At 45.5% G+C, this 27,049-nt stretch overlaps 1 protein-coding gene across 1 annotated transcript in view; it reads left to right on the top strand.

Annotated features, from left to right (window-relative positions):
* The window catches only part of LOC116742023 (anthrax toxin receptor-like), a 41,457-nt gene extending 17,521 nt beyond the window's left edge, over positions 1 to 23,936 (top strand). Inside the window, exons 9-13 of the mRNA XM_032609287.1 lie at positions 1,000 to 1,095; positions 13,904 to 13,973; positions 14,525 to 14,615; positions 20,622 to 20,699; positions 23,351 to 23,936. Of these exons, the coding sequence (XP_032465178.1) occupies positions 1,000 to 1,095; positions 13,904 to 13,973; positions 14,525 to 14,615; positions 20,622 to 20,699; positions 23,351 to 23,578 (563 nt within the window). The 3' untranslated portion in view covers positions 23,579 to 23,936. The remainder of the gene's footprint in view (positions 1 to 999; positions 1,096 to 13,903; positions 13,974 to 14,524; positions 14,616 to 20,621; positions 20,700 to 23,350) is intronic.
* Positions 23,937 to 27,049: the final 3,113 nt, after the last annotated feature.

Raw genomic sequence — 27,049 nt, 5'->3', positions numbered from 1 at the left:
CATTTCTGAGGAATATTTCTCAAGTTACTTGACCTTGCGCAAATCAAGTATCTGGGATTGGCATTAGCCGGCCTAGGCCAGGAGGCAGGGGTGCAGGCTAAAGACCATGGACTAGCAGCAGGAAGATCTGCATTTATCCTGGCCAGCTCCAGGGGCCAGGCACTCTAGCTACCCTCTCTGGATCCCCTAGTATTTGTTTCAGTTGTCAGGAAGCACCAGTGGGGACCCAGAAGCCTGGGGAGCCCCTATGGCCCAGAACTGCCTATCAGTGTCTCCCACCTGGGCCTAAGAAAGTGCTTGGTGAATCTCTGTGGTGGGCGTGGGGGGTTGTGTGAGGCACATGAAGGGGCAGGAAGAGGGAGGGGCAGAGCACTCATTGCCAACTTCAGAACCACAGCTGAGACAGGATTTCACCTTCCATGGGGGATTCTCCTGTGTAGGGTCCTCACCTCCTCCTTGCCTCACCCAGGTCCTGGCCTTGCTCCTGGGGTCTCCAGCCTGCCATAGGCAGAGAGAGAGAGACACGGAGGAGGAGCAGACCCCCTAGTGTCAAAAAGCGCCACAGACACCCAGGCTTGTGTGCTCAGCTCAGACAAGGGTCAGGACTGTCTTCAGCCTGTGTTGTCTGGGCTCCTCTTTCATTTATGGTGGAGAGCACTGCCTGTACCTCTTAGGGAAGACTGTGGTACTTCAGGGCCTGGGTTCGCCCCTATGGAGGGTAGGAGACTGGGTGTCTTTTAATGTGCTCAACAGTTCAGAGAGGTTTGTAGTAGCAGCCTGAGTGCTCAAAGCCCAGTCCAGCAGCCTCAGAGTGGACCCTCAGTGACACCAGGAGAGGATCTGGCACAGCAGGTACACAGATACTGGTTCAGACAGAGCTGCTTCCTCATAGGAGTCACTTGGGAGTTCAGTTTTGGATGACCTTCTGTAACTGTGAGATCAGAGGGAAGACAGCCCTCAGCCCCTCCTAACACAGACCTTTGGATGTTACCCTTGCAGAAGCCTACGAAGTGACATTTTTTACAACTGACCTAGATCAACAAAGAAAGGATGAAATCGTTTGCAGATATAAGTTGGGCTTCAGCAAAGTCTATGGTAAGTAACCCACTTGGTGCCTCCAAGTAAGAACTATCACACAACACACTGCATTCCCTTCATCCAACCAAGCCGTCAAAGCCCTTGCTGCCCACTCACTGTAGACACTGTAAGGATAGAGGCAAAGTGGACAAGTGGAGGGAGAGACCTGGATGGAAGCCTGGTAACCTCTCCCTTCATATGCAAAGCCATGAAGTAATCAATCCCCCAGCACATCAAGACCTGTTTTGAAAAGATAAAGACAATGGATAATCCTTTAGCCAGGCTCATCAAGAAAAAAAGAAAGAGGACCGAAATTAAAAAAATAAGAAGTGAAAGAGGAGAAATCACAATTGATATCACAGAGATACAAAAAGTCATAAGGGAATATTACAACCAGTTATAGGCCAACAAATTGGACAACCAAGAAAGAATGGATAAATGTCTAGAAACATATAATCTTCCAAGATTGAATCAGGAAGAAATAGATAAGCTGCACAGACTGATTGCTAGTATTGAAATTGAATATGTAATCAACAAACAAACCCCCAGCAAACAAAAGTCCAAGATGAGATGGCTTCACAGGGGAATTCTACACAGAAGAGCTAATATCTATCCTTCTCAAACTATTTGAAAATATTGAAGAGGAGGGAACACTCCCAAAATCACTCTATAAGGTCACCATTACCCTGATACCAAAAGTAAACGAGGTCACTACAGAAAAAGAAAATTACAGGCCAATATCTCTGATGAATATAGACGCAAAAAACCTCAACAAAATGTTAGCCAACTGAATTCAACAATATATAAAAAAGGATCAACACCATGATCAAGTGGGATTTATTTCAGGGATGCAAGAATGGTTCAATATCCACAAATCAATGAATATAATTCACCACACTAACAACAGCAACAACAAAAAAAGGATAAAAATCACATGACCATCTCAATAGACACAGAAAAAGCATTTGACAAAATTCAACATTCATTCATGATTTTTAAAAAAACTCTTATCAAAGGTGGTATAGAGGGAGCATATCTCAACTTAATAAAAGCCATTTATGACAAACCCACAGATGACACAACACTTGACAGTGAAAAGCTGAAAGCTTCTCTTTTAAAATCAGGAAAAAGACAAGGATGCCCACTATTATCACTCCTATTTAAGATATATTGGAAGTCCTAAGCGCAGCAATCAGACAAGAAAAAGAAATAAAAGACATCCAAATTGGAAGGAAAAAGTAAATCTGTCACTATTTGCAGATGACATGATACTATATTCAGAAAGCAATACAAAAAACTCCACCAAAGAAAACTATTAAAACTAATAAATGAATTCAATAAAGTTGCAGGATGCAAGATTAATATACAGAAATCTCTTGCATTTCTGTACAATAAAATATCAGAAAGTGAATTTAATAAAACAATCCCATTTACAATTGCATCAAAAAGAATAAAATACCTAGGAATAAACTTAACCTAGAAGGTGAAAGACCTATACTTGAAAACGATAAAACATTGATGAAGGAAAGTGAAGAAAATACAAATAAATTGAAAGAAAGGTCTTGTTCATGGATTGGAAGAATTGATATTGTTAAAATGTCCATACTACCGAAAGCAATCTACAAATTTAATGCAATTCCTAGGAAAAAAAGCCCTGACATTTTTCACAGAAATAGAATAAGTAATCCTAAAATTTGTATGTAACTTCAAAAAAACTCTAATAGTCAATGCAATCTTGAGAAAAAGGAACAAAGCTAGAGGTATTGTGTTCCTTGTGTTCGGACAATACCACAAAGCTACAGTAATCAAAACAGCAGAGTAATGACACAAAAATTGACACATAGATCATCAGAAGAGTAGAGAGATCCCAGAAATAAACTCATGCACATGTGGTCAATTAATCTATGACAAAGAAGGCAAAAATATACAATAGAGAAAAGTCAGTCTCTTCAACATGTGGTGCTGGGAAAATTGGACACCCTGCACATAAAAGAATGAGATTAGAACATTTCCTCACACCATATACCAAAAAATCTAAAATTGCATTAAAACAGTAGATACTGGAGAGGGTGTAGAGAAAAGAGAACCCTCTTACACTGTTGGTGGGAATGTAAATTGATACAGCCACTATAGAGAACAGTATGGAGGTTCCTTAAAAAACTAAAAATAGAACTACCATATGACCTAGCAATTCCACTCCTGGGCATATACCTGGAGAAAACCATAAGTCAAAAAATACATGCACCCCAGGGCTTCCCTGGTGGCGCAATGGTTGAGAGTCCGCCTGCTGACGCAGGGGACGTGGGTTCATGCCCTAGTCCGGGAAGATCCCACGTGCCGCGGAGTGGCTGGGCCCGTGAGCCATGGCCGCTGAGCCTGCGCGTCCGGAGCCTGTGCTCTGCGACAGGAGAGGCCACAACAGTGAGAGGCCCGCGTACTGCAAAAAAAAACATGCACCCCAATGTTCATTGCAGCACTATTTACAATAGACAGGAGAAGGAAGCAACTTAAATGTCCATCAACAGAGGAATGGATAAAGATGTGGTACACATAAACAATGGAATATTACTCAGCCCTAAAAGGGAACAAAATTGTGCCATTTGCAGAAACGTGGATGACGTAGAGACTGTCATACAGAGTGAAGTAAGTCAGAAAGACAAAACCAAATATTGTATATTAACACATATATGTGGAATCTAGAATAATGGTATAGATGAACTTATTTGCGCAGCAGAAATAGAGACACAGATGTAGAGAAAAAACGTATGGGTACCAAGGGGTGAAGGGGCAGGGTGGGATGGATTGGGAGATTGGGACTGACATATATACACTACTATGTATAAAATAGATAACTAATGAGAACTAACTGTATAGCACAGGGAATTTTACTCAGTGCTCTGTGGTGACCTAAATGGGAAGGAAATACAAAAAAGGGCAGATGTATGTATACAAATAGCTGATTCACTCTGCTATACAGCAGAAACTAACACAACATTGTAAAGCAACTATACTCCAATTAAAAAAATGCACTGAAGATGTAACTATAATACCTGAAATCATACAACTCCTAGAAGAAAACACAGGCAGAATACTCTTTGACACAAATTGTAGCAATACCTTTTTGGACCTGTCGCCTAAGGCAAAGGAAACAAAATCAAAGATAAACAAATGGGACCAAATTATACTTATAACCTTTTGTACACCAAAAGAAACTATTGACAAAATGAAAAGAGAACCTACTGAATGGGAGGAAATATTTGCAAATGATATGACTTATGAGTCAATATCCAAAATATATAAATAGCTCAAACACTTCAGTATCAAAAAAAAACCGGTTAAAACATGGGCAGAAGACCTGAATAGACATTTTTCCATAGAAGATATACAGATAGCCAACAGCTATATAAAAAGATGCTTAACATCACTAATCATGCAAGTCAAAACCACAATAAGATATCATCTCACACTTGTCGAAATGGCTCTGATCAAATGTTGGCCAGGATGTGGAGAAAAGGGAACCCCAGTATACTGGGGTATTGGTGGGAATGTATTGCACCAAAAATTGGTGCAGCCACTAGAGAAAACAGTATGGAGATTCCTCAAAAATGTAAAAATAGAATTACCATATGATCCAGCAATTCCACTACTGGATATATATCTGAAGAAAAAAAAACACTAATTTGAAAAGATACATGAACCCCAACATTCACAGCAGCATTATTTATAATAGACAAGATATGGAAGCAACATAAGTGTCCATCACAGATGAAGAGATAAAAAAGATGTGGAAAGAACGCAAGGTGGGCCTCAGGCTGGTGCACCGTCACGCCGGCCTCTGCCGCCGCAGGCCCGCCCCGCACTCCGCACCCCTCCCTCCCCCCGCACACCGGCCTGAGTGAGCCAGAGCCCCCGAATCAGCGGCTCCTTTAACCCCGTCCTGTCTGAGCGAAAAACAGACGCCCTCCAGCGACCTACACGCAGAGGCGGGGCCAAATCCAAAGCTGAGCCCCTGGGAGCTGTGAGAACAAAGAAGAGAAAGGGAAATCTCTCCCAGCAGCCACAGAAGCAGCGGATTAAATCTCCACAATCAACTTGATGTACCCTGCATCTGTGGAATACATGAATAGACAACGGATCATCCCAAATTGAGGAGGTGGACTTTGAGAGCAAGATTTATGATTTCTTCCCCTTTTCCTCTTTTTGTGAGTGTGTATGTGTATGCTTCTGTGTGAGCTTTTGTCTGTATAGCTTTGCTTCCGCCATTTGTCCTAAGGTTCTATCCGTCTGTTGTTGTTTTTTTCTTAATAATTATTTTTTAATTTAATAACTTTATTATATTTTACTTTACTTTATTTTACTTTATCTTCTTTCTTTCTTTTTTCCTTCCTTCCCTCCTTCCTTCCTTCCTTCCTTCCACCCACCGTCCCTCCCTCCCTCCCTCCCTCCTTTCTTTCCTTCTTTCCCTCTTTCCTTCTTTCTTTCTTCCGTTCTTCCTTTCTTCCATCCTTCCTTCCTTCCTTTCTTCCTTTCTTCCTTTCTTTCCTCCTTCCTTCCTTCCTTCCTACTTCTACGAATTCTTTCTCTCTACTTTTTCTCCCTTTTATTCTGAGCCGTGTGGATGAAAGGCTCTTGGTGCTCCAGCCAGGAGTCAGTGCTGTGCCTCTGAGGTGGGACAGCCAACTTCAGGACACTGGTCCACAAGAGACCTCCCAGCTCCACATAATATCAAACGGTGAAAATCTCCCAGAGATCTCCATCTCAACACCAGCACCCAGCTTCACTCAACGACCAGCAAGCTACAGTACTGGACACCCTCTGCCAAACAACTAGCAAAACAGGAACACAGGGCTTCCCTGGTGGCACAGTGGTTAAGAGTCCTCCTGACAATGCAGGGGACACGGGTTCGTGCCCCAGTCCGGGAAGATACCACATGCCGTGGAGCGGCTGGGCCCGTGAGCCATGGCTGCTGAGCCTGTGCGTCCGGAGCCTGTGCTCCGCAGCGGGAGAGGCTAAAATGGTGAGAGGCCCGCATACAGCAAAAAAAACAAAACAAAACAGGAACACAACCCCACCCATTAGCAGAGAGGCTGCCTAAAATCATAATAAGGCCACAGACACCCCAAAACACACCACCAGATGTGGACCTGCCCACCAGAGAGACAAGATCCAGCCTCATCCACCAGAACACAGGCACTAGTCCCCTCCACCAGGAGCCTACACAACCCAATGAACCAAACTTAGCCACTGGGGACAGACATCAAAAACAACAGGAACTACGAATCTGCAACCTGCAAAAAGGAGACCCCAAACACAGTAAGATAAGCAAAATGAGAAGACAGAAAAACACACAGCAGATGAAGGAGCAAGATAAAAACCCACCAGACCTAACAAATGAAGAGGAAATAGGCAGTCTACCTGAAAAAGAATTCAGAATAATGAAAGTAAAGATGATCCAAAATCTTGGAAATAGAATAGACAAAATGCAAGAAACATTTAACAAGGACCTAGAAGAACTAAAGAGGAAACAAGCAATGATGAACAACACAATAAATGAAATGAAAAATACTCTAGGTGGGATCAATAGCAGAATAACTGAGGCAGAAGAACGGATAAGTGACCTGGAAGATAAAATAGTGGAAATAACTACTGCAGAGCAGAATAAAGAAAAAAGAATGAAAAGAACAGAGAACACTCTCAGAGACCTCTGGGACAACATTAAACACACCAACATTCGAATTATAGGGGTCCCAGAAGAGAAAAAGAAAGGGACTGAGAGAATATTTGAAGAGATTATAGTTGAAAACTTCCCTAATATGGGAAAGGAAATAGTTAATCAAATCCAGGAAGCACAGAGAATCCCATACACGATAAATCCAAGAAGAAATACACCAAGATACATATTAATCAAACTGTCAAAAATTAAATACAAAGAAAGCATATTAAAAGCAGCAAGGGAAAAACAACAAATAACACACAAGGGAATCCCCATAAGGTTAACAGCTGATCTTTCAGCAGAAACTCTGCAAGCCAGAAGGGAGTGGCAGGACATATTTAAAGTAATGAAGGAGAAAAACCTGCAACCAAGATTACTCTACCCAGCAAGGATCTCATTCAGATTTGATGGAGAAATTAAAACCTTTACAGACAAGCACAAGCTGAGAGAATTCAGCACCACCAAACCAGCTTTACAACAAATGCTAAAGGAACTTCTCTAGGCAAGAAACACAAGAGAAGGAAAACACCTACAATAACGAACCCAAAACAATTAAGAAAATGGGAATAGGAACATACATATCGATAATTACCTTAAATGTAAATGGACTAAATGCTCCCACCAAAAGACACAGATTGGCTGAATGGATACAAAAACAAGACCCATATATATGCTGTCTACAAGAAACCCACTTCAGACCTAGAGACACATACAGACTGAAAGTAAGGGGATGGAAAAAGATATTCCATGCAAATGGAAATCAAAAGAAAGCTGGAGTAGCAATTCTCATATCATATAAAATAGACTTTAAAATAAAGACTATTAGAAGAGACAAAGAAGAACACTACATAATGATCAAGGGATCGATCCAAGGAGAAGATATAACAATCATAAATATTTATGCACCCAACATAGGAGCACCTCAATACATAAGGCAAATACTAACAGTCATAAAAGGCAAAATCGACAGTAACACATTCATAGTAGGGGACTTTAACACCCCACTTTCACCAATGGACAGATCATCCAAAATGAAAATAAATAAGGAAACACAAGCTTTAAATGATACATTAAACAAGATGGACTTAATTGATATTTATAGGACATTCCATCCAAAAACAACAGAACACATTTTTCTCAAGTGCTCACGGAACATTCTCCAGGATAGATCATAACTTGGGTCACAAATCAAGCCTTGGTAAATTTAAGAAAATTGAAATTGTATCAAGTATCTTTTCCGACCAGAAGGCCGTGAGACTAGATATCAATTACAGGAAAAGATCTATAAAAAATACCAACACATGTAGGCTAAACAATATACTACTTAATAACGAAGTGATCATTGAAGAAATCAAAGAGGAAATAAAAAAATACCTAGAAACAAATGACAATGGAGACACGGCGACCCAAAACCTATGGGATGCAGCAAAAGCAGTTCTAAGAGGGAAGTTTATAGCAATACAAGCCCACCTTAAGAAAGAGGAAACTTCTCAAATTAACAACCTAACCTTGCACCTAAAGCAATTAGAGAAAGAAGAACAAAAAGACCCCAAAGTTAGCCGAAGGAAAGAAATCATAAAAATCAGATTAGAAATAAATGAAAAAGAAATGAAGGAAACAATAGCAAAGATCAATAAAACTAAAAGTTGGTTCTTTGAGAAGATAAACAAAATAGATAAACCATTAGCCAGACTCATCAAGAAAAAAAGGGAGAAGACTCAAATCAATAGAATTAGAAACGAAAAAGGAGAAGTAACAACTGACACTGCAGAAATACAAAAGATCATGAGAGATTACTACAAGCAACTCTATGCCAATAAAATGGACAACCTGGAAGAAATGGACAAATTCTTAGAAATGCACAACCTGCAAAGACTGAACCAGGAAGAAATAGAAAATATGAACAGATCAATCACAAGCACTGAAATTGAAAATGTGATTAAAAATCTTCCAACAAACAAAAACCCAGGACCAGATGGCTTCACAGGTGAAATCTATCAAACATTTAGAGAATAGCTAACACCTATCCTTCTCAAACTCTTCCAAAATAGAGCAGAGAGAGGAACACTCCCAAATTCATTCTACGAGGCCACCATCACCTTGATACCAAAACCAGACAAGGATGTCACAAAGAAAGAAAACTACAGGCCAATATCACTGATGAACATAGGTGCAAGAATCTTCAACAAAATACTAGCAAACAGAATCCAACAGCACATTAAAAGGATCATACACCATGATCAAGTGGGGTTTATTCCAGAAATGCAAGGATTCTTCAATATACACAAATCAATCAATGTGATAAACCATATTAACAAATTGAAGGAGAAAAACCATATGATCATATCAATAGATGCAGAGAAAGCTTTTGACAAGATTCAACACCCATTTATGATAAAAACCCTGCAGAAAGTAGGCATAGAGGGAACTTTCCTCAATATAATAAAGGCCATATATGACAAACCCACAGCAAACATCATCCTCAATGGTGAAAAACTGAAAGCATTTTCACTAAGATCAGGAACAAGACAAGGTTGCCCACTCTCACCACTCTTATTCAATATAGTTTTGGAAGTTTTAGCCACAGCAATCAGAAAAGGAAAAGAAATAAAAGGAATCCAAATCGGAAAAGAAGAAGTAAAGCTGTCACTGTTTGCACATGACATGATACTATACATAGAGAAACCTAAAGATGCTACCAGAAAACTACTAGAGCTAATCAATGAATTTGGTAAAGTTGCAGGATACAAAATTAATGCACAGAAATCTCTGGCATTCCTATACACTAATGATGAAAAATCTGAAAGTGAAATGAAGAAATCACTCCCATTTACCATTGCAACAAAAAGAATAAAATATCTAGGAATAAACCTACCCAAGGAGACAAAACACCTGTATGCAGAAAATTATAAGACACTGATGAAAGAAATTAAAGATGATACAAATGGATGGAGAGATATACCATGTTCTTGGATTGGAAGAATCAACATTGTGAAAATGACTCTACTACCCAAAGCAATCTACAGATTCAATGCAATCCCTATCAAACTACCACTGGCATTTTTCACAGAACTAGAACAAAAAATTTCACAATTTGTATGGAAACACAAAAGACCCCGAATAGCCAAAGCAATCTTGAGAACGAAAAATGCAGCTGGAGGAATCAGGCTCCCTGATTTCAGACTATACTACAAAGCTACAGTAATCAAGACAGTATGGTACTGGCACAAAAACAGAAAGATAGATCAATGGAACAGGATAGAAAGCCCAGAGATAAACCCACGCACATATGGTCACCTTATCTTTGATAAAGGAGGCAGGAATATACAGTGGAGAAAGGACAGCCTCTTCAATAAGTGATGCTGGGAAAACTGGACGGGTACATGTCAAAGTATGAGATTAGATCACTCCCTAACACCATACACAAAAATAAGCTCAAAATGCATCAAAGACCTAAATGTAAGGCTATCAAACTCTTAGAGGAAAACATAGGCAGAACACTCTATGACATAAATCACAGCAAGATTCTTTTTGACCTAGCTCCTAGAGAAATGGAAATAAAAACAAAAATAAACAAATGGGACCTAATGAAACTTCAAAGCTTTTGCACAGCAAAGGAAACCATAAACAAGACCAAAAGACAACCCTCAGAATGGGAGAAAATATTTGCAAATGAAGCAACTGAGAAAGGATTAATTTCCAAAATTTACAAGCAGCTCATGCAGCTCAATCACACACACAAAAAAAAACCCAATCCAAAAGTGGGCAGATGACCTAAATAGACATTTCTCCAAAGAAGATATACAGACTGCCAACAAACACATGAAAGAATGCTCAGCATCATTAATCATTAGAGAAATGCAAATCAAAACTACAATGAGATATCATCTCACACCAGTCAGAATGGCCATCATCAAAAAATCTAGAAACAATAAATGCTGGAGAGGGTGTGGAGAAAAGGGAACACTCCTTCACTGCTGGTGGGAATGTGAATTGGTACAGCCACTATGGAGAACAGTATGGAGGTTCCTTAAAAAACTACAAATAGAACTACCATATGACCCAGCAATCCCACTACTGGGCATACACCCTGACAAAACCATAATTCAAAAAGAGTCATGTACCAAAATGTTCATTGCAGCTCTATTTACGGTAGCCCGGAGATGGAGACAACCTAAGTGCCCATCATCAGATGAACGGATAAAGAAGATGTGGCACATATATACAATGGAATATTATTCAGCCATAAAAAGAAACAAAATTGAGCTATTTTTAATGAGGTGGATAGACCTAGAGTCTGTCATACAGGTGAAGTAAGTCAGAAAAAGAAAGACAAATACCATATGCTAACACATATATATGGAATTTAAGAATAAAAAATGTCATGAAGAACCTAGGGGTAAGACAGGAATAAAGACACAGACCTACTGGAGAACGGACTTGAGGATATGGAGAGGGGGAAGGGTGAGCTGTGACAAAGCGAGAGAGAGGCATGGACATATATACACTACCAAATGTAAGGTAGATAGCTAGTGGGAAGCAGCCGCATAGCACAGGGATATCAGCTCAGTGCTTTGTGACCAACTGGAGGGGTGGGATAGGGAGGGTGGGAGGGAGGGAGATGCAAGAGGGAAGAGATATGGGAACACATGTATATGTATAACTGATTCACTTTGTTATAATGCAGAAACTAACACACCATTGTAAAGCAATTATACCCCAATAAAGATGTTTAGAAAATAAAATAAAATAAAATAAAAACAAACCCAAAACATGTAGTCTAGGCTCACAAGGAGCTCAAAATCAAACAGAAGAGGCAATGTACATTTAAAAAAAAAAAAAAAAGATGTGGTATATATTACTCAGGAAATATTACTCAGCCATAAAAAAGAATGCAGTTCTATAATTCGCAACAACATGGATGGACTTACAGGGTATTTATGCTAAGTGAAATAAGTCAGACAGAGAAAGAAAATACTGTTGTGTTATCACTTACACATGGAATCTAAAAAATAAAATAAATGATTGAATATCACAAAACAGAAACAGACTCATAGATGTAGAGAACAAACCAGTGTTTGCCAGCAGGAAGAGGGAAGCAGGAAGGAGCAAGATCCAGGGGTAGGGGATTGAGAGGTACAAATTGCTATGTATAAAATAAATAAGCTACAGTTTATATTGGACAGCACAAGGAATAGAGCCAATATTTTGTAATAACTTTAAATGCAGTATAATCTATTAAAAATTTTAAATCACTGTGCTATACCCCTGAAACTAGTATAATATTATATATAAAAAAAAAAACTATACTTCAATTAAAAGAAAAAAAAAGAGGGCTTCCCTGGTGGCGCAGTGGTTGAGTGTCCGCCTGCCAATGCAGGGGACGTGGGTTCGTGCCCCGGTCTGGGAAGATCCCACATGCCGCAGAGCGGCCGGGCCCGTGAGCCATGGCCGCTGAACCTGCGTGTCCGGAGCCTGTGCTCTGCAATGGGAGAGGCCAGAACAGTGAGAGGCCCGCGTACCGCAAAAAAAAAAAAAAAAAAGAAAAGAAAAAAAGAAAGCTCCTCTGCAGCCAACCGTGCCTTCCTTGGCCCTCTGTATGCGAGGTGTCTGCCATCACCTCACTCTCCCTGCTCTGTGAATACTATGGAGATTACACCACATTTCCTTGTGATTTTTTCACACTAATCCCAATCACCCTAACCCTCAGGCACAAATCCTTCCCCCTAAATGTAACTGGTGATTAGTTTCTATATCAGTACCAATGAAGGGGAACACAGTTCAGAAGTTCGTAGCTAATCTGAGAACTGAGTTATAGCCAATAGGTCACGTGGAAGGGGACCATCTGTGTGGAACAGGCCTGACCTGTGGCCACTGTCAGGGTGTGAAAAGATTTAGGGCTCAGGAGAGGAGAAGGTTCCACAGCTACTAGTTACGGACTGTCTGAGCCTCCGGAGTGCCACCTCCCAGCTCCCATAAAGTTACAGAACAAGCACGAACACAGAAGCCCTGTTCCCCTCAGGCTTCCCTGTGTCCATAAATGTCACCACCACCCACCCAGGCGCTCTGCTCACTAACCAGCACATCGTCCTTGACTCCTCTTTGCTCTCATCCCACATCCAGTCCACCTGCAGGCCCTGCTACCTCTGTGTCCAAACTTACCCGAACCTGGCCAGCCATGCGACAGGCTCACTGCACTTAGAATAAAGCCCAAACCCCTTCTCAGGGCCCACGAGGCCCCGCCCCCGCTCCTCACTCACGTCTTTCCCACAACAAGCTCAGCTAATTATGCCTCAGGCCTTGGAACAGGCTCCCACAGCCCAGACCATCTTCCCCAGACTTTTCCCTGCCTTTCCCCTCATCTGGTTTCAACTCCAGGAACACCGCAGCAGTGAGAACTTATCTTTACGGGTAATTTTCAATAACATACAAAAGTAGCAAAACTTGTTAATGCCCTTGAAGCAGCCTTCCCCTACTTTCAGTAATTACCAATCCTGGCCAATCTGGTTTTGATGATACTCTCACCATTGATTATTGTGAAGCAAATCCCAGACATCCAATCATGTCCTGTATAAATATTTCACTTTTTCTTAAAGAGAAATTGAGTCTCTAAAAGACAGGGCAGGTCACCTGCTCCTAAGCAGCTGTCCCTTCCCCTCCCTTCTCTATCCCGTCCCTTGCTTTCTGATGTCACTGCACTTTTCACTCCGGCACTTATTTTGTTCATTGTTTCTTACTTTATTGTCTGTCTCCCTCTCCAGTCCCACAACTGTCAGGTCCTTGAGAGCAGGGCCTCTGCTTGCCTTGTTCCCATTAAATACCAGGGCCTTTTATAACAACTATAAATGGAGTACAACTTTTACAAAGTGTGAATCACAGTATTGTACACTTGTAATTTAGGGAATATTGTATATCAACTGTACTTAAATAAAGTTTAAAACACCAAAATACCAGAGCTCTGCACAGCACTTGACACATGGTACATGTCAGAAGAAGGCAGAGAAGAGAAGCTGTTTCTGCCAAAGTGTCAGGTCTGCTTCCAAGGCAGGCAGAAGGAGAGGGGTGGATGGGTGGACAAGTCCACTGACATTCTTCTCACGTGGTTTTCTTTAGATAAAACACCCACCTTTTTGAATCAAGAAAAATTTATTTGCCCAGGACATACATTTGACAAGGCTGGACAGTAAGTACTACGCTTGGGGGCCATTTGAGCCAAGAATATCAGAAGCCACCACTGCTGGGGCAGCACATGTCTGTCTCTGGGAGGGCTCAGGCATCCTCCGCACCTGCCCTGGTTGAGAATCCCCCGAGGTGCTCAGGGGTCCACGGTGGCCCAGGCTCTGCTGAGGAGGGCAGGATGTGGGGAGATGGTGTGCACCAGGGCTGGTACCTTTGCTCCAGGCAGCTTTTCCGAGTGAAGCCAACATACCGTGTACAGAGGAGTCGGGATGGTGCCACCATACAGCCATCCCTGGTCACTTCGCTCCTGGTCTTGAGGGCAATCTGACCCCATGCAGGGCTCCTCACTGCCTGGTCAGCCCTCATTGAAGAGTTCAATCTCATGGTGCTTGGGGATGAACGTCCCCTACCCCTGCTGTCTGCTCTCTGGTAGCCCTGAATGGGCTGATGTTCAAAGTCATTTCCATGAGGAGAGCTGTGTGCTATGGACTGAGTCAAGCGCAAGAACTGTGTCTATTCAATCTGGTGGTTACCCTCTAACTTTCTGTGCTTTAGGGAGGTCTTAATTGATTACAGCCTGAACAATGGTGTCACCTTCACAGGCGAAGACATGAAAATTGCCAGCAAGGACTGTGTGAATGAGAAGGTAAGCCTGAGCCTCCCTCAGTGGATGGAGGCAGAGACATCCTGGGGAGATGAGGTGAGGGGAGCAAAGTCCCTGGGGAAGGCAGAGCACGTAGCTTATGAGACAGGCATCTCGGGCAGCACCTCACAGCCAGACAGGTTCCTTAGCCCTTCATCAGGTTGGTAAAATTCATTGCAAATTCTTCTACAAAGAGCACCGAGGTTTCAGGCAGCTGCCCAGGTCCTGCAGAAACTCTGCCCTCTCTGTGAACCAAGTATCATTGAAAGTATGTGGAAGGGACCAATTCGAGCTCTAATCAGAGTCCAGAAACAGTGCTGAGGCTCTGCCCACCCTGGACCCAGCTTGCCTCCTCCCCTGGCCTCGGCCTTGTGGTGGGGAGCTCAAGGCTCCATCCTGGATTCCAGCCGGGGTGAGCGGGAGAGGCTGCGGCACTGTGTGCCAGGGGACAGGGTCCAGAGCCTCTAGGACACCTGGGCCCTCCAAGTCGGGGTCCCCGGCATAGGGGTCAGGAGGGTGGGAGCAGCTGTGACCGTGCTTAGTCAGCGTGGCCCGAGGTTGCAGAGCGGGGAAGTAGGGGAGGGAGGCTACGGGGAGGTGAGCAGGGTGTCCTGCCTCTGCTCTTGCATCCACACCTCTCTGGGGCCCCAAAGCCCCTCCCTCACCCATCTGTGTGTCGTAGCATTTTGTGGTCCTCATAAAACCCCTGTATGTCATACTAGGCAGGCAGTGAGGGCTGGGTTGTCACTGCATGGAGGACTGGGCTTCCTTGACTGGGCCCTGGGGAGAGTTGCGGAACAGGGCCAGTGCTGGGGTCTGTGGCCCAGGGCTCCACAGTGGCTCTCTGGGTACCAGCCATGATCTCCTCTCCCCACTGTGATCCCTCTGGATGAGGCAACCAGAGGAGAAGGGGAACTGTGAGGTCTGGTGTGGGAAGTGGATATTGGGTTCACGGGAGGAGATCACCCAGGCCAACCCCAGGACATTGGCATTTGTGCCCCGCACAGAATGAGACTGTGGAGCCCCCAGCTGTCCCAACTACAACCAGAGTGACCACAGTGCCTACCACTGTCAGAACAAGGAGGACGACAAGGATGACAACGAAGACCACAGTGCCTACAACTGTCACGACCAGGAGGACGACAACAAGGACAACGAAGACCACAGTGCCTACCACTGTCACGACCAGGAGGACGACAACAAGGACAACAAAGACCACAGTGCCTACAACTGTCACGACCAGGAGGACGACAACAAGGACGACGAAGACCACAGTGCCTACAACTGTCACGACCAGGAGGACGACAACAAGGACGACGGAGACCACAGTGCCTACAACTGTCACGACCAGGAGGACGACAACAAGGACGACGGAGACCACAGTGCCTACAACTGTCACGACCAGGAGGACGACAACAAGGACGACGGAGACCACAGTGCCTACCACTGTCACGACCAGGAGGACGACAACTAGGACGACGGAGACCACAGTGCCTACAACTGTCACGACCAGGAGGACGACAACAAGGACGACGGAGACCACAGTGCCTACAACTGTCACGACCAGGAGGACGACAACAAGGACGACGAAGACCACAGTGCCTACAACTGTCACGACCAGGAGGACGACAAGGATGACAACGAAGACCACAGTGCCTACAACTGTCACGACCAGGAGGACGACAACAAGGACGACGAAGACCACAGTGCCTACCACTGTCACGACCAGGAGGACGACAAGGATGACGACGAAGACCACAGTGCCTACCACTGTCACGACCAGGAGGACGACAACAAGGACGATGACAACAACGATGACAATGAAGACCACAGTGCCTACCACTGTCACCATGACAACTACCGTGACAACTGTTGCCACAACTACCGTGACAACTGTTGTCACAACCACAGTGACTACAGTTGTCACAACAACCACAGCGACTACAGTTGTCACAGAAGAGGAGACCACAGTGCCCATGGCTGTCACCCAGAGCCCAGCTGCCAACAATCCTCTCTTGTACCCTACACTCATCCCGTCCCTGGTCGTGATACCGTTGCTGCTTGTCTGCATCTGCTGCTGCAAGAGGGTGAGTGACCCCTGCCCGCACAGCCTGGTCCAGCCCTCACCGACCCCTGAGGGACCAGCCCCATGCCTGCCCCATGATCCTGCCTGTGGCCGGGTTCCATCAGCTCTGGGGTCCTCACACTAGCAAACAAGGCACAGACTCTGTCTTCCCATCCCGGGCATAGATACAGCCAGCTTCTAGGGGGCCACCTGCTTCATGCTTTCACCTTCACAGGGAGGCGGCCTATGGAGTGTCCCAGCCCCTGGGTCAAAAGGACCCCAGGCCTCCCGAGACCAGGGCTGCCCCACAGCAGTCAGACTTCTGAAGGACTCAGGTAGACCAAGGCCCCAGGAATCTCTGCTGTTGCGGGACAAAGAGGGGTCTGCAAGGGCACTGATGGCCCAAAGGGAGAAGGATGCTGGCCAGGAGGATGCTAACCCTGGGGGCAGCTGTGCCTTTGAAAACAGCATGGATCCCTGTCCATCTCTGGTGCTTTCCGTCATTCCTTCATCAGTCATCACTAAGCCACCAGGATGTGCAGGGCCCCATGCTGGGCACAGAGGGGCAGAAATGAAGCAGCCACCACCCTAGCCCACAGGCGCTCACCATGTCTGGTCTGGTATTGGTAGCTGGGGGGCATTGAGGGTAAATGTCACCTTCAGAGGGTGTGGCAGGTGCCCTGATAATGATAAAGGACAGAGACTGGCCCTGGGTGGGAGGGAAGGCAGAGGCGCTGGCCGGCTGGGTTTGCAAGGACACAGGCCAGAGGTGGGTGAAGAGGAGGAACAAGCAGAGCTGAGAAAGGACAAGCAAGGCAGCATAGAAGCCAGCAGGTCAGATTTCTGCAAAGGGCGAGAAGTGAGGAGAGAAAGCCGGGTGGGGGAGAGGGAGGTGGACTGTCATCCCTGAGGGCTGGGAGGCAGGGAGGGCTGCAGGGGGAGGGAGGGCAGGGGAGAGGAGGAGGGGTGTGGGGAGTGTTCTCTTGTCTTCATATGATGTCAGGGCTGCGGCTGAAAACTCTACCAGGGACCAGGGGCCTTAGTCTGCCTGTCTCCCCCTTGACCCTCCACGGAGGTACCGATTCCCCTTTGATGACTGAGGAGCCTGAGGCTCAGGGAGGCACCTAGATTGACACCCCAAAGCCCATGTTTGATCCCTTGCTGCTGACGAGCAGGGTCCTCTCCTGTCTGCATAGTTGAGCCAGCGCCTTCCATGCCCCTTCCAGCCAGTGTTTATGTCTCTTTAACATCCTAGATCGTCAAGGAGCCACCACCAGCCCAGAAACCAGAAAAAGTAAGTGGTGTGTTTCATTGTGATGTTGTCACCATACTTGATGCACACACTGACCTGCAGAGAGAGGCCCTCTGACATGTATGGGGAGATGCCCTCCCCCGCCCCTCCAGCTCCCACCTACCTGGGCAGAGAGAGGTGGCAGAAAGAAGAGGGTGACAGAGGGCAGGGAGGGACCCCAGAGAGGACCTGAGACTCACAAAATGTCACCCGGACAACACGGTTCCCCACCTCTGAAGACAGCCTCAACCAGGGCCTTTATCACTGAATCAGAAAGATGGGGTAGCCTATTTCAGAAACAGCTATGATCCCTCCTGATATAAATGGGCTTTTTCTCAATTCCCAAAAGACTCTTTGTAGACTGATCCTTCCCAAGACTGGTGCAAGCAATTGGAGAAGGATCCTCAGGTTTCAGGGACCTGGTCCCCTCCCGAGGCTCTGATGTATGCTGGGCTCCATTTCCTTGGTCTTCGTCCCTGGCTCATGTCAGGGTGAGGGTCGTGACAGGGTTGGCCTTTAGGGCCTGGGGAGCTGAGGAGGGAGGAGGGACTCTTACTGGGCATTGAGCTTTGAGGGAGGCACAGCTCAGGTGAGCACAGGGACCAAGGATCAGGTGAGGAGGCTGGCGCTGACCCAGGGTAGGGGCCCAACCCAGGGCCCATAAGAAGTAGTTAGAGTAGGGGTGCCACGTCGAGGCAGGAGGACCTGGGCCTGAGATCTGGTGGGAAACAGGGTCACTGCCCAGGCTGATGTCTACACTGGCTGCAGTGTGGCCTGGGAAGGCTGGATCTGCCAGAGTCGGGTGAATACAGCCCTGTCACCTGCTAATGCCCACACCCCTGCCAGCTTCCGTCCCATGGCACAGCCTCACACCCAGCTTTTCCTACAAGAGTGGCTGCCAGGAACCAAGGGGACAGGATAGAGTTTGTTGATGTTTGGAGAAGAGCCATCTTTGCAAACCAAAAGGAGTTGGTGTGTTTTTCACATGGAGGCCACTCTCTTACGTGCCGGGCACTGCCCATTTGTCCTTGATTCTCCAACAAACATTGGCTGACTGGCCAGTACTTGACAGGAGCCCAGGCAACAGATGTCATGTGTCTGCACCCAGGAGCTGCCAGACAAGAAAGCCTGCAATTTTTTTCTCTTTCTAGAAACCATGCCCTGTACAGACCAGGGTGATTGTCTCCTGCTGTGGGTGCCAAGAAGACAGGATAAAACAGATGGAGGTGACAAGCACCCTTAAGAAGGGAGGGATGAGCCCCTCAAGGCTGGAGGTTTGGAGGAGGGGGAGCCAGGTCAATGCACACAGACTTGGGCCTAAAACACCTGGCTTGGATGGAGATGAGCTTTATGGGCTCTGGTCTCCCACCTCTCGGTGACAGAGACAAACCAGAGACCCTCCCGACCCTATGGCTCAGGGGAGGACAAAGAGCTGAAGGCTCAGGTGCCCCCTGCCTCCAGGCAGTCCCAGCACCAGGGACCTCGCTTTGGGATGGGCCCAGGATTCTGGATGTTGGGGGCTGACTCACAGTCAGCCAATTCCTGATTCTCACAGAGATTGTCATCAGCTCTGGCAATCTCCCGGGTTTCACTGGCCAGTAACTGCATGACTGAAAACATATAACGACAAACAGACACACACCAGTCAGGGGAAAAAAAATGAAAAAGAAAAGAAACATCTGAGCCAAGATCTTACCAGCATTAAACTACCCGGGAGTGCCTATGACTCCCGTCTACTCAGTGAGGGAGGGAGAGAGCTCACTGCATTGTCCTTGAGGCCCCTGAGATGGGGTGACAAGGGCCACATGGAGGAGGGGGAGTCACTTCCCTCCACCAAGTGACTGAGACCCCAGCTGGCAGAGGGCTGAGAGAAGACAGGGACGGAGAGGGTCCCAGGTGGCGGGTCTGAGGAAGGAAGACCCCACCATCTCTGGGTTCAGCTTTGCCCTCCTCCCCCTGGTCCTGCCTCTGTCGCTGTGGGATCCATTGGTCCTCCTGGGAGCTTCAAATGGCAGCCGGAGGGCGGGCCCCGCATCTCTCCTGAGAGTCAATGTGAGGGCACGGACAAGCCAGAGCTCACCTTCCAGAGAGGGAGGAAGCACCTGCCAGGGACTCGTTCCTGCCTCAGGCCCGGCCCCACCTTCCGCCCACACCACATCCACGTTTTCACCGGTTCTTTGGTTTCCGCATCTCTCTCTTTCCCCCGTTTCAGGACCCTTCCCCCTGAGCAGGGACTGGGACTTTTCCCTGCCTTCTCCCTCTGAGCCCCCCAAAAGCAGGCCCTCTTCCCTCTTCTTCAAGCTCCTGCCCAGTCTCCATGCCCCCCTCACCTTTCTCCTTGAGGACCTCTCCTTGGCTACTGCATGTCTCCTCCAAACTTTGACACTTTTTTCAAAAGTAGCCCCGACTTCTCCTCCTACACCAAAAGTACCGATTTGTTCCAGAACCCAAAACAATCTGTAACCGACAGTGACGAGCTCCCAAAAAACACAGAAGGCTTTTAAGCCCACTGCCCCAGGTGATGGCTGCAGTGCTGTCTCAGCCAGTTTGTGGGGACACAGCCCTGGGAAGCCATGGGAGACAGAGGGGACACCACCCATCTGGACGCAGCGTCTGTGCCTGTATCTTCCTCACAACCACATCTGCTTTTCAGGAAAAACTGGATACTTTTTATGACTTTGTCCAGCACTGCAGCCAGCTGCCATTGATGTGGTGTCCGCCCAGGGACATGGTAAGCAGGGCACAGGGATGCTCCCCGTGGGCTGGGGTCTTGCTTGCTTGCCCTTGACAGTTGCCTCCGGCACTGTGGGTCAGAGAGCCCTCTCCGGGCATCTGCCGAGAGGAACGTCCAAGGCGTGGAGACCTGGAGCTCATGAGCCTCCAGACGATTCTCAACATGGTGCCCGTGCATTTCCCCTGCGTCCTCGTCTCAAGGATGTCAGGACCTTTCTTCTCCAGAGCAATGCCCAGCAATTCCAATCTTAAGCAAAAAGGGCTGGAGAGGCCTATTGGACTCCTGTCCATCGTCCCTCCCCACTGCCTACCTGACCCTGTGGGACTGCTGGCTGCACCCCAACCATGAGACCCTCCTGGGCTGCTCACTCAGCTGCAGGAGTGGCGGAGGACATGGTGACACCCCCTCCCCAATGTTGTCTGGTCAACACTGACTGGTTTTACCAGGTAGTAAAGATGCCCTCCTTGTGTCAGTGCCTGTGACAGTGGGGAGAAGCCCAATTTCTCCACTTGTCATCCTTGTTATTTAATAATAATAATGATAGATAATTTTATTGTGTCCTTTCTGTGGGTCAGTTGCTCAAGAACTTTACATGCTTTCACTGCTTTAATCCTCCCAGTGAATGTACAGGTAGATACTACTGTACTGGTAGATCCCAGCTCTATGGAGGCAGGTGTGACCCACAGAGAGGCTGAGTGACTTGTCCCAGCTCAAAAAGGATGGGAGAAGCAGAGCGGGACTTTAATTCTGAGCCTGGCTCCACCCTTCTCACTGCTCTGCCCCCCATTCGGGTCAGCACTCATGGTCTCATGATGGTTACCCCCAAACCATCAGAGACCTGTCCTTCTCAGGCCTCCAGATCCGAGGAGGGCCTTGCTCCTGGTTCTCTTGGGAAGCACCTGCCTGGGCATCATATTCCTGGGTGTCCCCATTATCAGACCTTTTGTACAGACCGGGCCAGGGGCCTGGAGGATGTTGCAGTCCCAACATCTGTAGTGAGGTCTGTACTGACCACATTCACTGAATCAGGAAAACACTGGCTCTAGGTGGATGGGCAGGTGGGCGTTTGGAAACTCTAGACAGGCCTGAAAGCCTCTGGACACTGCTGGTGACACACCTGAGGCATGCTCACACCCAGCAGAGACACCGTCTGGTGACAGTGGTGTCGGGGCTCCTTCTGCAGCTGGGCTCCCGGCTCTGGGTCTGAATCGAGCTCTGAGTCCCAGCCTTGCTTGCACAGAAGCCCCATTCTCCACCTGTCTCTAGACAGCTCTCTAGACACTTGAAAGTCATGAATATCTCAGTGAGTGCCTGTTTGGCCAGATCAGAATCTGTGAGAGAGTGACAGTTAAGCTGAGAAATAACTGATAAAAATAAATCCAGAGAGGTCCTTCCGAACGGAGGAAACAGCCAGTGCGTATGGCCTGGGGCTGTAGGGCTTGGTGAATTGAAAGGCTCGAAATCAAGTACTGTCCTCATCAACCCAATGGTCAAGATGTTCACAAGATACCCAGTGTCACCACATAGGGTGTGGGGGACAGAGGCACACCAGTCCTGCAGGTCAGAGTGTTGCAAGGGCACCAAATCCAGTTGTTCCACTGCATGTGGTCCACACACACTGAGCCCTCTGATAATGAATGAATGAATGGGCACTTCTAGTTACACGAGCTCCTGTGTAGAGGCTTTAGGTCATGTCTGTGATACAAGGAGGCATTTTGGATCTGACAATATAGGGCACAGAAATCTGCTTTGCGGGACACTGTGCAGGGATGGGGAAAGGTCCCTTTGGCATTTTCAGGAGTGACTGTAGGAAAGTACTGACTTCAACCTGTTACTAAATCTGCCAAGTTAGTCTAGTTTCTGAAACGCTCTATGCCTTACCTTTTTTTTTTGACAAAAACAGGGATAAAATAATAAAATGCCACTGAACAAATAATGCAGTTATGAAGAATGCTAGGTCAATTTTTGCTGAGGCTAAGAAAGTGTCCAGGTGAGTCCGAATAACCCAAAGTCCAGAGGTCCTGGAGTCCCATTGACAGATCCAGTCCAGGGCTGCCCAGAGATGCTGTCAGCTGGTCAGTGTGCTCACCACCTCCCTGTGGTGCTGCAGACAGATTATGGTGTCCCAAAGGGTCTGCATCAATCTCTACCCAAACCAAGGGGTCTGTATGTGCTGCTGCCTCCAGAGCCCATCACCCATCTGAGGGTGCCGTCACCTGCCCTTGCACTGCGGACTCAACCCCAGCCTGAGGGTTGTAGTGAGAACCCATCCCTTCGGCACACACTCACCAAGAGAGCCTGGGCAATGCTGGGGCTACAGTGGCAATACGCCCTTGTCCTTGCTAACCAGGCTCCCAGTGCAGAGGGGAGCAGGCAAGTTCAACACCAGAGCAAAGGGAGTCCAGAGTCAGAACAACGGGGCTCCATAGGGAAGGAAGGGCAGATGTCCAATATCTGAACAGACTCTAGAATTAGGAGCGCCGCCTGGAGGCCGGCACCTAGGGAGAGGAAGGGCATCAACAAAGGCGCACCCTGGGGATCCTGACAGGTACTGGGCCTAATCCCCTTGAGCCAAGGAAACCACAGCCTTCTGCTCCCAATTCCAATGGCTTCTCAGTGACCTTCTCTCTCTACTCTTCTTCACACAGGGGAGGTGCATCAACTTCACCTTAATGAATCCCCACTGCACACAAATGTTCCGCGGCCCAAAGATCTGCCTTCAACCCAGCCAGGAGTGCTTCCCCCTCAGTAGCTGCTGTTCACATGGTCAACATCTCCCACCCATATGCTCTCAGTCACTCACCAGGATGCTGCCGCTGATCCCTCGTACTGCCCGGAAGCTCTGCAGAAGTACTTTGTCACTCCCACCCCCGTAGCCCAACATCTAAAGCACCAAAAACACAAAATTGTTAAGAGCCCCTTTTGTACTGAATTGGACACATATATTGTGTTTGGGTTTCCAGTCAAAAGGAGTTGGGATTTGTTGTCGATTGGCAAGAGAGTTTGTTACGTGGTGAGCACTGCTCCACCGTATGAGATGCAGCTATACTGCTCCTGCCAGGACAAAGCACCCTGGTGTCCTGTGGATGTAGACATGATGAGTCTCATTCCCCACAGACAGGTCTTCATCTGTCACCATGGGTTGAGATACGTGGGGTTTTAGCCAAAATATGCTCTTTCCAAAAAGCCCAAAATATCTTTGATGTATGAATATAGTCTGGTGTCCATTACTCACTTGCTGTTACTTAATCTTCTGGGCAAGTTACTTAATCTCCCTGTGCTTCAAATTCTCACTGAAAAGATGGATAATGGTGTCTCCTCTACAGGGTGCCTTGAGGGTGATAGTAACTGCTACAGTATGCTCAGAACAGGGCCAGGTCACTTGTAAAGACTCAGGGGCCCAGTAGTTAATGTCTTCCTCCTCTGCCCCAGGGAGGGAGAGGATGATGAGCTCAGAGACATCAAGAAATGTGCAGTGAGGACCAAGGTGTTAGAAGAAACCATGACTGGGCCTTTCAGCTCTGGATACCAGGACATGGGGTTGCCACACTTGAGAATTCTCTGTAAACTGCTGACCACATGTAGGTTAACATCCAAGGCCACCACCCATGTAATCTCCAAGGCACTGTCAACAAAAGGTCCTCAAACCTACTACCTCCTTCAGAAATGTAAGTTCCCTTCTTGTACCTTAATATTTCTCATAATATTAAGGTAACTGCAGGGTCCCAATTTCCCATCAGCTCTTCTGATGACACAGACACACCTCCCAATTTTTCAGATCCCTCCTAAAGAATACTTTGAAGACATGATCAGGTTTCCTTCCACACTTACATGCTAGAGGACTATCAACAGGCAAGAATTCACTGTGAAAATCACAGAATATATATGTGAAGATGAAGCAACACCATGGACCACAGAGTCCAAGAAGGGAAGAAGAGACTGCTTACTCAAAGACCAGTGCACATACCAATGCAGCAAATCAGGGACCATGAAGAATCAAGGAAACATGAGATGATGAAAAGAAATGAATAGACTCTCTAAAGAAAAAGAGATCTATGGACTCTTGTAGAGAGAATTTAAAATAATCCTCTTAAAATAGTTTAGTGAAATTCAAGAAACACACATAGACACACAACTTCATGAAATTCAGGAGAAAAATGTATCAACAAAATGAGATGTTCAACAAAGTAATAGAAACCATCAAAAGAGACAAATACCATATGCTAACACATATATATGGAATTTAAGGGAAAAAAATGTCATGAAGAACCTAGGGGTAAGATAGGAATAAAGACGCAGACCTACTGGAGAACGGACTTAAGGATATGGGGAGGGGGAAGGGTGAGTTTTGACAGGGCGAGAGAGAGTCATGGACATATACACACTAACAAACGTAGTAAGGTAGATAGCTGGGGGGAAGCAGCCGCAAGGCACAGGGATATTAGCTCGGTGCTTTGTGACAGCCTGGAAGGGTGGGATGGGGAGAGTGGGAGGGAGGGAGACGCAAGAGGGAAGACATATGGGAACATATGTATATGTATAGCTGATTCACTTTGTTGTAAATCAGAAACTAACACACCATTGTAAAGCAATTATACCCCAATAAAGATGTTTAAAAAAAAAAAAAAAAAAAGAAACCATCAAAAGAACAACTGGAAACTAGAGCTGAGGAATACAATGACTGTACTGAAGAATATAATAAAGAGATTCAACAACAAACTCAAGCAAGCAGAAGAAAGAATCAGTGAACTAAAAGACAGGTCATTTGAAGTTATCCTGCCACAGGAGTGAAAAGAAAAATTAATTTAAGACTGAAGAAACACTATGGGACATTACAAACAGAAACAATTGTGAATTATGGGAGTCCCATTGAGAAGAGGAAGAGAAAAAGACAGTATGTTTGAAACAAAAGAGTTGAACACTTACCAAACATGGAATGAGAGATGTACATCCAAATTCATGAAGCGCAAAGAATCCCAAATAAGTTGACTCTGCAATGGCTATGGGAAATCACATTGTAAGTAAATTGTCTATGGTCAAAGACACAGGGGATTTTGAAAGCAACAAGAGAAAATGAGTCACCACATGTAAGTCACCACCATAAGAATTTAGAGGGACTTCCCAATACAAACTTTGTAGTCCAGGAGAGAGAGGGGTGATGTATTCAAATATAGAAAGAAAAAAAAATCCTGTCAAAGAAGAATATTGTACCCAGCAAATCTGTTCTTCAGAAATGAAGAAAGAGATCGAAAATATATCAAAACAAACAAAACTGAAAGAGTTCAGCACCAGAAGACCTGCTGTACAAGATTTCCTGCAGGAATTTCATCAAGCAGAAATAAATGCATAATAATTAGCATTGTGAAAACATAAGAAGTTTGTAAAACTCACCGCTAATGACACATATTGTCAAAATCAGACCCTGTAATATTGTAATTTGGGTGTGTAATTCACTTAGAACACTAGTTAAGAGGTTAAAATCTATTAAACAACCATAACTACAATAATATCTTGCTACAAAACATAAAAATGTTTTGTTTATAAATGTTTATATTGATAACCTAACATGAGAAGGATGGAGAAATAAAGGGAAAATTTATGTATGCTATCAATGTTGTTATCAGTTTAGAATAGGATGTTGTAAATATACTTTAGGTATGGTTCATAATAACCACAAAGATAAAACCTCTGGTAGATACAAAAAAGATGATAAAAGAGGAATCTAAGCATACCTGCTGCAAAAAGTCATCAATTAACAAAAGACAGCAAGATAAGAAACTAGGAAAAATGGACCTATAAAACACTTGAAAAAATAAAATGGCAATTATAAGTATTTACATATCAATAATTACTTTAAACATAAAAAAATTAAATTCAATAGAAACACATAAAATAGCTGAATGGACCAAAAAAAAAAAAGAAAAAAACAGCGGTCCAGAAATATGTTTCCCCACAAGAGAATTACTTTAGCCTTATAGACACCCAAAGACTGACAGTCATGGAATGGAAAAAGATACTCAAGCAAATGGTAACCAGAAGACAGCATCGATATCTATACTTACATCAGACGACATAGACTTTGAGCTAACAATGCTCCAGGGACAAAGAAGGTCATTATATAATGATAAAAAAAAAAACAACAAAAAAACGACAATCCATCAAGAAAACATTGCAATTGCACATATATATATGCACTCAATATCAGAGCACCTAAGTATATAAGGCAATTATTAACAGAACAAAAGGCAAAAAAATAACACAATAATAGGTGAGGACTTTAATAACCACTCTAAACAATGGAAGGATCATCCAGATAGAGAATTGATAAGGAAGCAGCAGACTTGAAC

The sequence above is a fragment of the Phocoena sinus genome, chromosome 16, assembly GCF_008692025.1.
Source record: "Phocoena sinus isolate mPhoSin1 chromosome 16, mPhoSin1.pri, whole genome shotgun sequence".
Lineage (NCBI taxonomy): Eukaryota > Metazoa > Chordata > Mammalia > Artiodactyla > Phocoenidae > Phocoena > Phocoena sinus.
The sequence above is the reverse complement of the archived record's forward strand: the minus strand, read 5'-3'. Positions and strand labels throughout refer to the sequence as shown.